Source organism: Aspergillus ruber, assembly GCF_000600275.1.
Source record: "Aspergillus ruber CBS 135680 unplaced genomic scaffold scaffold00042, whole genome shotgun sequence".
Classification (NCBI taxonomy): domain Eukaryota; kingdom Fungi; phylum Ascomycota; class Eurotiomycetes; order Eurotiales; family Aspergillaceae; genus Aspergillus; species Aspergillus ruber.
In genome coordinates, this window is record NW_024467338.1 from 112,486 (window position 1) to 126,587 (window position 14,102).

The 14,102-nt window shown below is 47.4% G+C and overlaps 8 protein-coding genes across 8 annotated transcripts; 6 read left to right on the plus strand and 2 right to left on the minus strand.

The window, feature by feature from the left end:
- Positions 1-703: 703 nt before the first annotated feature.
- EURHEDRAFT_381604 (uncharacterized protein) lies at positions 704-1,620 on the plus strand (the record flags this gene model as incomplete). The annotated part of the gene is made up of 3 exons (XM_040779431.1): positions 704-791; positions 844-938; positions 994-1,620. 3 exons carry the CDS (start codon positions 704-706, stop codon positions 1,618-1,620), a joined length of 810 nt encoding a protein of 269 aa, XP_040634553.1.
- A 77-nt stretch (positions 1,621-1,697) lies between these two features.
- EURHEDRAFT_280362 (uncharacterized protein) lies at positions 1,698-2,783 on the plus strand. The gene is made up of 2 exons (XM_040778189.1): positions 1,698-2,021; positions 2,075-2,783. Exons 1-2 carry the CDS (start codon positions 1,983-1,985, stop codon positions 2,708-2,710), a joined length of 675 nt encoding a protein of 224 aa, XP_040634554.1. The 5' UTR covers positions 1,698-1,982; the 3' UTR covers positions 2,711-2,783.
- Positions 2,784-3,016: 233 nt separating this feature from the next.
- On the plus strand, positions 3,017-3,963 carry EURHEDRAFT_526723 (uncharacterized protein; the record flags this gene model as incomplete). Its single annotated transcript, XM_040786998.1, has 2 exons — positions 3,017-3,064; positions 3,123-3,963. 2 exons carry the CDS (start codon positions 3,017-3,019, stop codon positions 3,891-3,893), a joined length of 819 nt encoding a protein of 272 aa, XP_040634555.1. The 3' UTR covers positions 3,894-3,963.
- Positions 3,964-4,294: 331 nt separating this feature from the next.
- EURHEDRAFT_548690 (uncharacterized protein) lies at positions 4,295-5,527 on the plus strand (the record flags this gene model as incomplete). Its single annotated transcript, XM_040787487.1, has 2 exons — positions 4,295-4,330; positions 4,381-5,527. The coding sequence occupies 2 exons, from the start codon at positions 4,295-4,297 to the stop codon at positions 5,518-5,520; spliced, it is 1,176 nt and encodes a 391-aa protein (XP_040634556.1). The 3' UTR covers positions 5,521-5,527.
- Positions 5,528-6,030: 503 nt separating this feature from the next.
- EURHEDRAFT_406561 (uncharacterized protein) lies at positions 6,031-6,547 on the plus strand (the record flags this gene model as incomplete). The annotated part of the gene is made up of 2 exons (XM_040780466.1): positions 6,031-6,427; positions 6,465-6,547. The coding sequence occupies 2 exons, from the start codon at positions 6,031-6,033 to the stop codon at positions 6,545-6,547; spliced, it is 480 nt and encodes a 159-aa protein (XP_040634557.1).
- A 325-nt stretch (positions 6,548-6,872) lies between these two features.
- On the minus strand, positions 6,873-8,694 carry EURHEDRAFT_466215 (MFS general substrate transporter; the record flags this gene model as incomplete). The annotated part of the gene is made up of 6 exons (XM_040785077.1): positions 6,873-7,169; positions 7,233-7,505; positions 7,555-7,953; positions 8,013-8,113; positions 8,174-8,269; positions 8,322-8,694. 6 exons carry the CDS (start codon positions 8,692-8,694, stop codon positions 6,873-6,875), a joined length of 1,539 nt encoding a protein of 512 aa, XP_040634558.1.
- Positions 8,695-9,239: 545 nt separating this feature from the next.
- EURHEDRAFT_280388 (Zn(II)2Cys6 transcription factor) lies at positions 9,240-11,559 on the minus strand. The gene is made up of 5 exons (XM_040778190.1): positions 11,080-11,559; positions 10,436-11,013; positions 10,255-10,386; positions 9,604-10,194; positions 9,240-9,540 (listed from the first exon to the last, which is right to left on the minus strand). The coding sequence occupies exons 1-5, from the start codon at positions 11,150-11,152 to the stop codon at positions 9,427-9,429; spliced, it is 1,488 nt and encodes a 495-aa protein (XP_040634559.1). The 5' UTR covers positions 11,153-11,559; the 3' UTR covers positions 9,240-9,426.
- EURHEDRAFT_417047 (Ribulose-5-phosphate 4-epimerase) lies at positions 11,480-12,969 on the plus strand. The gene has a single exon (XM_040783110.1). It carries the CDS (start codon positions 11,967-11,969, stop codon positions 12,792-12,794), a length of 828 nt encoding a protein of 275 aa, XP_040634560.1. The 5' UTR covers positions 11,480-11,966; the 3' UTR covers positions 12,795-12,969.
- The last annotated feature ends 1,133 nt before the right edge of the window (positions 12,970-14,102 follow it).

A 14,102-nucleotide genomic window follows, 5' to 3' on the forward strand; every position in this document is an offset into this window, starting at 1 on the left:
CGCATCAGCAGTGCATGTCAGCCTATCCTCCGCCCATGACATCTTAGCTGGGGTCTTCCCCTTCACCCACAACATCAATCTCTGAAGCACCAATGACATCAGCCTCCCAAGTATTCACGAGCTTCCGAGGTCTAGCCTCTAGGACTTACCTCCTCCTTTCGACATATGGTACGATGGCGAATGTGGAAATGATGATGCACTCGCACTCAAAGAGATGTAGCAAGAGGCAACAGAAAGGAAACTCGGGACAATTGGGCGCAGCAATATGACCGGTCAATTACATACAGTCCATTTATTTAACTTGTCCATGAGATACGAAAGATGATTCAGTCAGAAAGTGTAGCGATAATTCAGAACGAAATGATAGCTAGTCGTGCTATCTGATAGTATTCAGCGTAGTAGCCATCCTGAAAACCGTGGTAGTCGCCAGGCACCGTGTTATAAACCCCGAGATATCAACATGACACTTCTACTCGATTTGCCAGGCAGCAAGCCTCGCACCCAGAAGGATTTTTTTTCTCTTTTCTCTCTGTTCATTCTTTTTCTTCAAACTACAACCTTCAACGCATTCCACACATAACAGCAACAAAAATACCATCCGCGGCGTCTAACAGAATGAATATCACGTTCATACTGGTAAGATATACATAAGAACCATATGAAATTTCAAGCTAACATGTATCCATTTACAGTCAAAGGGAAAATGGCACGAGACCCAGCACCGAAACCGCCGAGGTGGCTTTACCAAGAAATTCAGGATGCCTCACGGACTGAGATTCACATTCAACCTAGTAGTCAAAATTTATGCTCTTTATAAAAAACTAGTCTAACATTATTGCGCAGGGAGAAAAGCCACAGCCACGCCGCAGGGGCCAGGGACGTCGTTATCATTTATGCCACAACCACAAGAAGCAGACCTAGAACTTCCGCGGTGGCAAGTATCCCCGGAACAGCCAATGCTGGTGGCAGCACAATCAAAGGACTCAGCAACAGCAGGAACAGCCACAGACGCAGCGGGTATCAAGCCAGTTCACCGAGACGGTGTCTCCAAGTGACTTCCAACCCTGGGAGCGTGAGGACTGCCTCAGTCCAGCGCTCATGTCCCAGGACCATGCCTGGCAACCGTCGGTTCCAACTACTTCCTCACAACAGCAGCAGGTCAAGACCCAGTGTTCATTGCAACGCCCAGAACAACGTCGGTCCCGGCAGATACCAAGCCAGTTCTACGAGACGGTGGGTCCAAGGGAATTCGGATCTTGGAAGCGTTTGAACCATTTCAACCAAGCGACCCAGAACTACCACGTCTGGCAGTCACCGGCTCCAACCACTTCCTCGCAACAGCAGCAATACGACACCCAATACTTGCTGGGCCAAGGGATTGAGAAGATGCGCCAGAATCACCAAAGCCAGACCCAGCAGGAGCAGTTGAGGGATGAAAGAGAGCGAAACCTGCAGCAATGTCTTGACAACATGCGCATGAAGTACCAACTTCAGACCCAGCAGGCGCAGTATAATATTCAGTCAAGTCCTGAGGCTTTTAGATCACCTATATTGCGTGCGTGTCCGAGTAGCGACGAGGACGAGGCATCCGCTATATTTGACGGATATCACTATGTGTGAGTACGAGAAACATAATACAATGGTGTCTGTTAGCTTCTAGCTACATTTCGATCAAAGCAAGTCTCCGGTATTATTCTAGCACCAGTAGCATTTGATGACTTGCACAAGGGGGCTTTCATATAGCGAGTTTTTGTCTTAAAGCAGCTTAGTTTAGCTTGAATCAAATACTATGAGTTTTCCACAAAAAAAAAAAAAAAAAAAAAACCACACACACACACACCTAATATTTCAAACAATTGCAGTGTCACAACAGGCAGAGGTGCTATCATGATGATGCTTCCATTCCAGATATCAGCTTATTCTGCGTCATTTTTAAATCCCACTTTCCAACCACACCCGCACCCAACGATAAACACAACAAGATGCCTCGGGATCAAAGAGCGATCATTAAGTTAAATCCAGTAAGATTTCATTGAACCGCTTCTCCTAAACAAAATCTCACATGCATCGATAGGGGGACAGAGTGGAGATGACTTCTCAGTGCGAATTGGAAATAATAATCCCGAGGAATCAGTCGCAGCATCGGCGCCAGAGCCGACGAGGTCGCCGTATTCAACGAAAGCAGAACCGGAGTTGTTCTTGTCAGAAGCATGAGCAGCCGCAGACTCCGGATTCCCAGGCGCAGCAGCCATCCCGAGGACAGTATCAGCTACAGAGCAAGCCTCAGAGCCAGCCGGTGGGCTATCGGCCCCAAATCGAGCCTCAAAGCCGGCAGAAACAGCAGCGTCCGTATACAAAGTCCATGGAAAAGCAAGTTGATGAGGCTACGCGGCGACTATCTCAACAAGGGTTCCGATCACAGCAGCTTATGGATGTGGCCCAGTCCCGCTCAGCATCTGACCAGGCCTCTTCTCATGATACCGAGTCGCAAAAGTCGATTCCGTACGTTCTGGGTTCGTGCGATATTCCTTGGATTTCAGCCCAGCTCGGGTCGGGAAAGCCTTCATCGGAGCCTGACACTGATTATGAGTTGTTGGACTTTGATGGTTCAAGATCTCCATCTATAGTGAGCTTCAACTCGGACAGTGATGAGAGTATTGTTATGATCGGAAATTGGAAAGCCACCGAAGGTGACGGATCTTGGTGGTAGAATCTACCTGATGCGTTGAAGAATGCTGTCTCGCTATCTTTGCTTAGCTTAGCTCATGAATTCAAGTTCTGGATTAAATCATGTTTCCAAGTCTGGAATTATGCATTCCTTTTCGTAGAAAGAAGGCAACAGCATGTAGACCTCAAGCACTCGGATGCTTATGACGCTTCCATTTCGCTGGACAGGCAGCGAGGGTTTCTGCCTAGCTACACCTATTTAATATTTTATACCTGTACTACATTTCTACCTGCATGCTTATCAAACTACCATTCGCTTATTCTCCTACTCTCTACAATTTAATTTCAAATGCCCCCCGAAATGTCGAAAAAGGAAGTGACCGTCAAGACATACTTGGTAAGATCACTTCTTAGCCCAAACAAACCCAATTTAACACACACACACACACACACAGGAAGACTCAATCGACCACAACCATGCCCAGGCCCAAGGTTGCTGCTGTGGCAAACATCTCCCTGAACCCAAGGCCCAACACCAAGAATCTCATTTGAAACCCCAAGAGCGCTTTCCTCTCTTACCACAATACCCAAAGAATTGTCACCAGCGGGGACGGCAACAGTTTTACAGAACCCCTGCACTGCAGCAGGCGACGGATTTACCGCAGTACCCACAGCCTGTGAAGCTGATACGGAAACAGGAGCTGGATCAGGACCAGAAGCAAAAACGACAAGGTCAAGGACCGGAGAAAGACAGGATCACGAAGCCGAAGTTTCAGGAGAAGCCTCAACAAAAGATGCAGTTGCCCCGGAATCCGACTCAGGAGCAGCTCCGTCGGTATAGGCTTCAGCGGTTCTATGCTGAATGCAAAACTCTGCATGAGACACAAGAGCAAATTCCAAGTTGGCCTCAGTATCCATTTACTTCTCACCAGATTGAGCGGGTCGAGGAACAAGGTAAATCTCCGGTGGAACGGCATTATACGGCACCCGAGAAGGCAGCTATGGATCTGCCTCGGTTCCCAGTAGCTGCATACAGTGGACGACGACCTTTCATTGGAAGTATTCAGCTGCCAACATCTCGGATTCAGCCTCCACAGGAGAAGCCGCAACAACGGTCTCGCAGCTCTGATAAAGGTTCGTTGACTCCTGAGAGTTCAAGACCATCTTCTGCAATTGATGCGGTGTCAAGTGCCGAGTGCGATAGTTTATTTGGTATATCTAAGTAACGGGATGGGGAAATACAGGAATTTGCATGCTATTGCGGTTTGCTAGTTGGTCTTATGGCCTATTAATACGATACAGCGATAAATTGATCTATAAGTACACGACGTGGCAATCAGTTAAGACAGGCTAGAAACCGAGTACTGAGTTCTCAGGCATCGTTTCAAGCTTTAGGCCCGTAATAATCATAGTAGATTACTTGACAACAACTAATATTATATTAATCTCCAGGCAGCTTTATATATATTCAAATCAAGCTGTCATAATGTTTCCATTTCGCTTGGTAGGCAGCAAATATCGTGCCTACAACCATCACTTATTCTGGTCATATCCTTTCACACAAAACCATTCTCTGTTATACTACAACATTCCACAATAAAGCATTCAGCAGCGGCAAAACTCCAGGATGTCTCACAAAGCATTCAAATTGACGGCCGACCTGGTAAGTCCCATCTCAGAGCTCAATAGTGACCCTATCTAACGTGCAAATAGGGAGACGACATGGTATGGGTATGCAAGGCTCGATGCCATAGCCGGAGGGAGAAGAATAGGCTTACGCAGAAATACAATTTGGAGTATGCCAGTACCCAGCAACAGCAGACGCAGAAAGAGCCAAAATATCAGAATCCGTCCCTCTCTCAGGGCCAGCGGAAGCAGCTCAAGAATCTCAAGAGTCAGACTCAGGGCACGCGTCAGCAACTGAATTCTCCACAGTCGTCCCAGAAAAACCAAGCTGAGCAAGAGAACCGACAAAAGATCTGGAATAGATGCTTGTATGAGCTGCAACAGATTCACCCATACCAACGCGAGATCCATCACGAAGATTTGCAGAAGCAGTACCAGCACTTACAGCAGCATGTCCAACCCGAGCCTTTCCATTGGCAATTCACAGACGAGATGCAGAAATTTCAGGAAAAGCTTCTCCAGGGATGGAACCAGCAGCTCAGGGATCGGAGTCAGAAGCAGCTCCAGACAGAACCATCTCACAATGAAGATGAATGTCCAATCCCGCTTGAGTATCGACAGCTACAGGACCCGCCCGCACAAAAGCCTCTGAACAGCCAACATCAGCAACAGGTGCCTCCAAATTTGATCCAGAACCGGCAGGCACAGAATCAGCACAGACAGCAGCAGGCTCATTATTGTCACCAGCTCCCGCATGTTGAACCTCTACCCGTGCTTTATCACTCACAGCCCCAATACCAGGTTTGCCATCACCCACGTAATATAACATACCAACTGGATACTCAAGACATCCTCCGGACGCAACAGGCCAAATATCAACATTTGGATCAGCAGATTCAGCAGTTACGCTGGAAGCAGAAGCAATTCCAGGAAGCACAAAACCAAAAGCGGGCTCAGTCCAGGCTGCAACAAAGATCTCAACGTCCAACTGAGTGGCAGCAGGCCCAGTTCGCCCATCATGGGCAGCAACTTCAGCTGCGGGAAGGGGAAAAGGAGACCTGGACATTTGACGAAACAATGATACCTGATCATCCACCATTTCCTTTCGTGATGGACGGGGATAGTGATAGTGAGGATGAAAGAGACCCAGAGACTGAGAATAATGGCGAAAATGGGGAGGAAGAAGAGGATGATCTGGAGAGTGAGAGCGGCTTTGTTATGATTTGAATGCCAGGGAGGATAAACATGACAGTATCAATGGCGGGGATTGAAACAATCAACTGAGTACGAGAATATGAATGTACTTAGTTTGGCTAGCTTAGAATAATGGATTAAGTGGCTTTTCCAAAGTGCTGCACACCATACCGTTCCGTTTAATTCTGGTTAGTCCAGACGTCGTTTTCAAGGGAACATGTTAGGATTCGTAACAACGCATACTTCGGTCAGAATTGAATCGGCTCCAGTTTGAAAAATATTATGTCGTACAATTGAACAATATAAACATCATGGTATTTAATGGAGTGAAATGAAGGAAACTGATTGATTCATTGAAGTTGTAAGGGTTTGAGCTGGTTCACAGCCTTGTGCCCTTTGCAAATCGCCTTCTCCATTGGCCACTGCCTCGATCTTCAGGGGCGATACTGAGTCTGGGAGCTGCATATATTCTTGCAATACACCACTTTTCAGACCAGGGACAGGGCAAGCTTTATTGTTGCAGGCCGTCCCTTTCCGGTCATCATGAATTTCCTCATCGAGGCCCGTTTCGACCCAACCAAATTGACTATGACATCAAAATTGAACGACCAATTGAGCTCGGAAAACGATCAGCGGCACAATGATGGGAGGAGTGTCACTCTGGTAATTAACCGGTGCTCACCCGATCACCCTGATTTCGGATTTGATGATCCTAGAGGTATTAGACTTGCCACCATCACCAGCCTGTCGAAGGAGGGCTACACTCCTGTCGACCATTATTCACTGTCAAAGGTGGCGTATAAAAGAAAGACCATATTGGTGCTGACAAACCTCGCCGCAGAGAAACTAGAAGCCGGACACAACAACCACGGGAGCAGCATCCCAATTGACAGCTCCACTAAGAGATCGCCCAGCACAAACAAGAACCGAAAACTCTGCTGTACGAGTGTTTTGGTCGCTACTAAGAGCATCCTTAGCGCAGGCACCACCATCATATTCCATTCTCACCCTTGTCTCCTCCGATGTTGCATTTGGTGCTTCCTCCAAGGCACTCTTCTGATTTTCCGGGCCCCTTGCCCGGCACGGCCTGGGCAAGGGTTATATGATCATAACGACAATCCATGCGGCTTTCTGTGGATTTTGTACATATCAGCATTGATTATTTTTCTATTTGTTGCGGAACAAGGCTATGACTCAAACATCCTAAGGCTATTGTTGTCAGGAAGAATAAGAGTACTTTATATTGCCAATTTGTATAGACACTAGGGTTTATAGGAAACCCAAATGGCTCCTAGCACGTAATTATAATCGTGAATGAGAACAAAAAGACACGCTTATGGCACAACTCTATAATATATATTCTATATATACTTTTTGGCAACAGCTCACAAAGCATATCTATAACTCGGATGGTCATCCCCAAGATTATTCGCCTCGCTCTGATCCTGCAGTCTGTAGTCTCTCTCACCGCGGTCTCGAGCTCTGTTTTCCATGGCAAGCCCAATAGCAAATCCAGCTGACGCCAGGGCGGTTAGTAACAACAGAACGAGGCAAACCGAGAACCCAGTCTTGTAATACGGGGACTCGGAGTCGAGGAAAATGTTGCTCGCGATGATCCCACCGCAGTTCCCTCCGCCGATAACCATAGCCACACCGATTGATCGTTTGTACTGACCGACAAGCTAAAAGTACACTATTAGCTGATATCTTCCAACTGGGTACTAATACTGAGATGGTTTGCGTACCTGGTTGGTAGCCCATGCTAGGACGAGCGGCAGGGTTGTATACCCGGTTATCGTGATGAGGAAACATGCAAAATATTGGATATGGATGGATACATAAGAGCTTGCGAGGAGAATACTGTATCCGACGATGCCGAAAAGAATTGAAAATAGAGCGAAGAAACATCTGTTTCGAAGTCGATCGGCCATGTATGTTAATAAGAGCTGAATGAGGACGGCAACGATATATAGCGGAATAGTTCGGAGCTGTGCATCAGAAGCCGTGTAACCCAGTTGCTGTGCGGTCTGTTAGCGAGAGTGAGGGATTGTCAACAGCGCGACTCACGGCAATGATAGTTGGCACGAAGAAAGAGACAGCATATGTAGTATTGATCGCCCCGATATACATTCTAAATGATTCATTAACCCATTGATTTTGGATTGAGGGGATGAGGAGAGTGACTTGCATGCAACCGAGATAGATCTTCCAATCGAGAAAAATGCGCTTCATCGCTGCTGGCGTGAGTCTATCCATGGAAGCTTCACCATCATCTTGCGTCATCTTCGCTTTTTGAAGTGACTTTTCGTCGTCGTTCAGATACTTTGCCTCATTAGGCCAGTCGACCACGAGCCACTTCACGCAGATACCGTACGCAGCTGTAATGACACCTTCAATGATAAAAATCCACCTCCAGCCTTCGAGGCCCTTTAGGCCATCCATTTTGGCAATCGCGTATGCTAGAAGCTAGAAGGGGGCTGTCAGTTAGTCACACAGAATACGTGAGGAGTTTGAAGAATTCTTACGCCTCCAAAAGCACCCGCCAGGGTCGAAGAAGGGAAAAACATGCCAAAGCGCCATTGGAGCTCGTATCGTGGATAGTACATCGCTAGTATATACATGCAACCTTCACATGGGATCAGTATACCGGCCTTTGCCATTTCACACACTCGGGGTTATAGCTCACCAGGGAACACTCCAGCTTCAAACACACCTAGGATAACTCGAAGTGCCACAATTTCACCAAAGTTGTGAAGAAAACCTTGACACATGGTAATGATGCCTAGATAAACTCAGCACATGAAAATTCCTTGCAACAAGGACAACTCGCTGACCCCAACCGGTAACGAGAATACTAAGCCATATTCTTGGTGACAAGCACTTGAGGATCAGATTGCTCGGAACTTCGAAAAGAATGTATGGGACAAAAAAGATGCATAGTGCAATCGAGTAGTCCTGACCAGACATCCCCAACGATTTCTCGAAGCCTTGGATTTTCACATTACCAATATTTCCACGGTCGAGAAACGACAGGAAATACAAGATGAACAATGGCGGCAACACATGGAGGTCGAGCTTGCGGTTCAAGCGCCTGATGGCAGCAGGGTCAAGAGTACTTGAGTATGTCCCCTCAAGTGCACTCTCAGCCTTATCCGCCGAGATAGTAGGGTTTGGGGGCGCCTTCTCTGATGGAGTCTTGGACGACATCGTAAAGAATAAGGAATAAAAAAGGAATAATGTCGAACAATATATTGGTCCTGACGATCTAAACGACGGGCCATCGTCGTTAAGTATTTATGTGCCCGGGGACAGTTCGAGACAACCGTCCTCTGTGCGCGAAAATAGTGCATTCCAACCTCCATATTATATAATACCATCCAAAGCCGATTGCTATGTACAATGTAGTCATGGTATGCGGCATTTTTTCACTCTATCACAGAACCCTCTTTCAAACATTCCTTACCAGTCACTACTACCTACAACCAGGGGAAATGAGGGATTATCTTCAACAAAGCCCTCAATTTATCAACATTCACAACCCTTTCCAGCAATCTTAAAGTCTTGAACAGCCACCATTGAGCCCGCCGGGCCCCTAAATAGAGCTGTTGAGTTCGTGGCTCTCGGAATTGTCTTTTTGTTATCTGCCCAGCTATCGATCCACCAGTCTGTTGTAGGTGCATAATCGGGTCTAAGATAAGAGGTACCTGAAGATGGTATCTTGAAAGCGAGCCAATTGGATGGGATAAAAATAAGCGAAGGCTTTTCGTTGGTATAAAGCTGTTGGTGATCAACGATATGGCGCTAATGTTCACATTCATGGATGTTGCTTATCTAGAAAGAAGCAAATCACAATCGGATAATTTTTTTGTCGTGTACCTGTTGACTTATACGAAAATTTTATTGGAATGGATGGCCAGTAGCAGCCACTAACGGTGACTTTTATACATACGCTAGATTTGGTCCGATATCTCTCAGAACATCAGTCCAATGCCCGATACCCACACGACTCGTATAATTTCCGTCCCTAAGTCGCTCATCTCTTCGCCTCCAGACCTTCTCCATGTAAGTAAATATCCTATTGAAAAAATAGAATTAAAAAAATAAGCCGATACTTACCTCTAGAAGGAGTTTCGTTGCATTGGTGGCGACGGACGAGAGCTGAAATTTGCCGTGGCTGAGCTCCAATCTTTCGAGCACTAAACGACGGTCTATAGGGTCCAGGCACTGTGCGCCGACAGTGAGCAGAATCCAGCCATGGTATGCTATCATGGGACTGTCTTTCGGAATGGTGTGCAATTGTTGGAGCAACTCATGAGCTAAGTCGTCTACTAAGAACGATGGCATCAATTCCGGCATCACCTGGTAAAGATAGAGCAGTGAGGTTCGGCGTAGAAGTTCAATTGTCCATAGGCAATGTTTCGTGGTGTCCTCAGCAACCTCAACCTTTCCCATATAATATTTCACCGAATCTATAGTCACTGTGTACGCCTTGAGCCTTTTTTCGACGCGCATCGCTCTAGGGAGCATCCTCATACTCCATGCAGCGTTATCTTGGTCTGGCGGCATACCAGCTAGTAGGCTCTGAGTGAAAGCAGCAAGATCGGTCATAAACCAGAATGCATCTTTCGCCCAGCCTAGCAAATAAAGATTCTGTTCACTCTTTATATTCAGCAAGTCCGTCAGCCTAAGAATATCGATGTCCCTGTCCTGAAACAAGAACGGCTTAGACACAATAATCGTTACATTATGCCAGACGAATGTTTTCACCAGAAGCCTTGTAGCCCACGAAACTTCGTCGCCTTGCGGAGCTACGTCTTTTACGGTGAAGAAGCGTTGGTGAATCAGGGCACGAGCTCCTTCAAAGTAACTTGAATGGTTTTCGTTGTCGGCATCATATGCCTACCGCGAATAAGCACGCTTGTTTCTACGTGGAGGGATGAGGACTTACCTTTTCGAACAGATAAAGCAGTATAGTCGCTGCGAGTACAGCATCCGTATGGGCCAATCTAGGGATTTGAAGGTCGCGCTTGAGAAGTTGGATCGCCATTCCTTGGTGCTTCAAACTGACTGTTCGGTTGCGGGCAACTTCTTCAGGACATAACGTGGGCGCGAAATTATTAAGGTTCGCCAGTGCTCGTGATGCGTGTAGCACTGTTGGAGACTGCATGAGGCATTTGAAGACGTCCAAATGAGGATTTCCCGGACAGTCGACACTCCGAATGATATTCCTGGTCATTTGCGCGCAGAAAGCTTTGGCGAGTGGCTCTTCGACCTGGTAGTTCGCGACATCTTGGTCACGAACGGAGTGAGAAACCTTGTCAGGATCCACTGACTCCCAAGAGGAACCCCGAACCGTAGGTGCTTGGATCGACCCCAGAACCGTGGAAGTATTCCTTGCGCCATTGTTTATGCGGGCCCGCGTAGCATTACGGTCGTAGGTGCAGGTGAGACCTTTGGCACGGCAATGGCCGCATGAAGGTTTCCCCTCATCACACTTGACCTTTCTTCGCTTGCATACGAGACAGCCTAGAATGTTGGTTAGGCTACCTCCCACGCTCCGGAAAAAGAACACACAACTGAGGGATATAGTACCTGACCGAGTCCGTTGTCTTTTCTGCTTTGCAGTTGATCGTGCAGCAACATAAAGGGGCACACGCGCAGACATGGGTGGGGTGAGGTTAAATTAGCGCAAGCATGCAAGGAGACGACAAATCAACTCATCCATAGCAATAATGCACAACCTGCACGACTGGCTCGCGTTGTCGGGGCTGTGAGAAAGCGAGAGTAACTTGGCTAGTATTCAGCGGCTGTAAAGGGTCGGTTCCCCTTTTCCAACATGTATGAAGCCTTTCCAAACGCGGGGGTCACGGGCTAGTGCCTTCCGAGGTCTGACGGTGCAACGCCACCAGCGACGTCACTTGATAGATATCTGCTTGGGAATATAAAAGGCATGGGCTTGTTGTACGTACGGAAGGTCTTCAAGATTCGGTTTTCTGACCGAATTGGATCATATCTTGTCCCTCCCCCGAATCACCATTATGTCTTTACCAGACCGACAGGCTTTCTACCCTGTATGAGTGAATCCTTGACCGGCATCGCGCAAGTATTGTTAGACAGATAGCGGAGGCGAGAGATAACATGGATTAGGGGTTGGCTCACACATCTCTGGCTCTATGATTGGCTCACATCTTTGGTTCTATGATTGGCTTACATATTGACTATCTGATTGGCTCGCATATTTCTAGCCATCCGATTGGCTCGCATAGTCAGATGAAGATCACTTGCGGCTCCTAAATTTTGAGAACTTCTATACTTCGCTATCACGATACAGACAGGGAGGAGTTCATCATGTATAAAGATCCCTTTCATAACCCCCATTGTTTCCATCATGGATTCTTCTAAACAGACACCGAACTCGTTCAAAATCATCTTCTCGAAGCAACCGAACACACTCCTTTCTATTTTACACATCACGCAACATGGCACCAACTTCCGTGGACGAGGACCTCCGCTCCAAGGACTACTTTGATCAACGGGCAACCAGTGAAATGGAACGGAACTTGATTACGAAAAAGCGCACTTTGAATGAAAGATTGGCCTGTGCCACTCGCATCATAGCGAATTTTCAGGAGGACGCTGGGCTTGCTGGTCAAATCACTGCTCGCTCTTCCCGGTCACAAGATGTATACTGGACCCTCCGCTTCGGCGTTGGCTGGGAGGAAGCCAAGCCAGAAGACTTCATTGAGGTCGACAAAGACCTCAACACCATTACCGGCACCGGCATGGCCAACCCTGCCACTCGATTCCACCTGTGGGTTTATGCCGCCAGACCCGATGTCCAGAGCATTGTTCACGTTCATTCGCCCTGGATCCAGGCTCTTGCAGCTGCTGGCGAGGGCATCGTTGTTTCGCAGATGGACATGACTCCTTTCTACAACGACTGCACTATTCTAAAAGAATGGCCTGGTGTGCCCATCGCAGACCAAGAGGGCGTGATCATCAGCGGCGCGTTAGGCACCAACCGTTCAATCGTCCTTGCCAACCATGGTATGTTGACAGCCGGAACGACTATCGAGGAGGCTACCTACCTGTGTGTGTACCTTGAGCGTGCTGCTCGCATCCAACTTCGTGCTCGTGCATATGGGCCGCTAAAGCCCGTGCCCGGTGCGTTGGCGCAGGAGGCCCATGACTATCTTCTGCAAGGGCGCATTGTCGCAGCCACATTCGACTACTGGTTCCGCAAAACAGAAAGGGCGTTTGGGCCAATGCAGGTTGGAAAGAAGAGCGAAGAACTGAATGTTGTATAAGATAGAGCCAAACGTATGGGCTTAGCTATATAGCTAGGTTGAGGATAGTTGGTCAATGATCGGTCATTCAGTATAGCTTTGTCCATGTACTCGAGTCGCTCCATTCTTCTGGGGTTGGTGCTTCCGAGTCTAATGCAAATTCCGTCTTAAAGCAAATTCTCATTCTTATTCTCATCCTCAACCATGCCAAAAGCTTCTAATACTTCCGAATATCAAATTCACGATATAGTGACCTTCATGTGGTATACTAAGGCCAAACAGCCAATCTGCGTGGCATTCCGGTAAAACCAGGTAGGTACATCGCTTCGACGGCTTGAAAAAAGTACCAACGCTGGGGTGTTTATAGATAGTTCTCAGTCTCCTCAGGCTTAGTCTCTTATGGGATTGGTCACGTCAATACTGCCCTTGTGCCATGGTGCCTTCTACTTATTGCCTTGGTCACCTTTTCAGCATTATGGACAATTTTCATTATGGGTTCTTTCCTGATAAGCCAGTGGAGTGTCGGTGGTTGTCAGATTCTGAGGAATACATTACCATCCAGCGCATTCGAGCAAACAATACGGGTACTGAGGATAGAGGTTTCAAAGGGTATCAGCTGAGAATTACCTCTTGGATCCAAGGACATTATCACTGGCGGTCTTTGTGTGCGCATAAAACATTCCCAATAGACGTCTGTCGACCTTTTCTGCAATCACCATTTCTGGGCTAAACTATTTGCCCCTTATAACCACAGTGCTGGGAATTCCAAAGGGCATCATAGCCACTGCCTGGCAGTTGGTGCTGTTGTAATGTCTCAACACCTAAACGTCACCATCCAAGCAAGCAAACAAAGAAAGCACTTAACGCAGCCACACAACCCATAGATAATACCTGCTTTCTCCTGTAGATAGCTTTCTCTTCTCCTACTTTTCTTCTCCATATTTGATATTTTCATCGAGAGGCTACTATCTTAGGAAGAGATTTTATAGGGGTCGTGTGGTGGTGTTTGTCTTGATTGTCTTGGAAATACCGTCCCCCTGATAGTTTCTTTTGTGATGGCAATTTTGGCTTGGCTGGTAGGTGTAAATGACAACTCAGCAACGTGAAGTCGACCGGAGGATCGGGTTTCGGTCGTCTGTGCACCCTCGTCGAGTACAAAATGCGGCGTGGGGTCGTCTGGTCTCTGCAACAGCCTCGTCTGGCTGTGGCACCTGGGCCAATGAGGTGGAAGGCATAGGACTGGGACTCGTGGTGAGTATCGAGGTAATTTGCGTAGGTGATCCCGTAGCTGAACGAGCTCCGCATCAGTATGGAGGTCGGGGAAACAGG

Coding starts and splice junctions, on each gene's coding strand:
- EURHEDRAFT_280362 (XM_040778189.1), top strand. CDS start 1,983: ATGCCTCGGGATCAAAGAGCGATCATTAAGTTAAATCCA. Junction 2,022..2,074: donor CGATCATTAAGTTAAATCCA/GTAAGATTTCAT, acceptor ATGCATCGATAG/GGGGACAGAGTGGAGATGAC.
- EURHEDRAFT_280388 (XM_040778190.1), bottom strand. CDS start 11,152: ATGTCTGCGCGTGTGCCCCTTTATGTTGCTGCACGATCAACTGCAAAG. Junction 11,014..11,079: donor AAGACAACGGACTCGGTCAG/GTACTATATCCC, acceptor CCAACATTCTAG/GCTGTCTCGTATGCAAGCGA. Junction 10,387..10,435: donor TGCTTTATCTGTTCGAAAAG/GTAAGTCCTCAT, acceptor TATTCGCGGTAG/GCATATGATGCCGACAACGA.
- EURHEDRAFT_417047 (XM_040783110.1), top strand. CDS start 11,967: ATGGCACCAACTTCCGTGGACGAGGACCTCCGCTCCAAGGACTACTTT.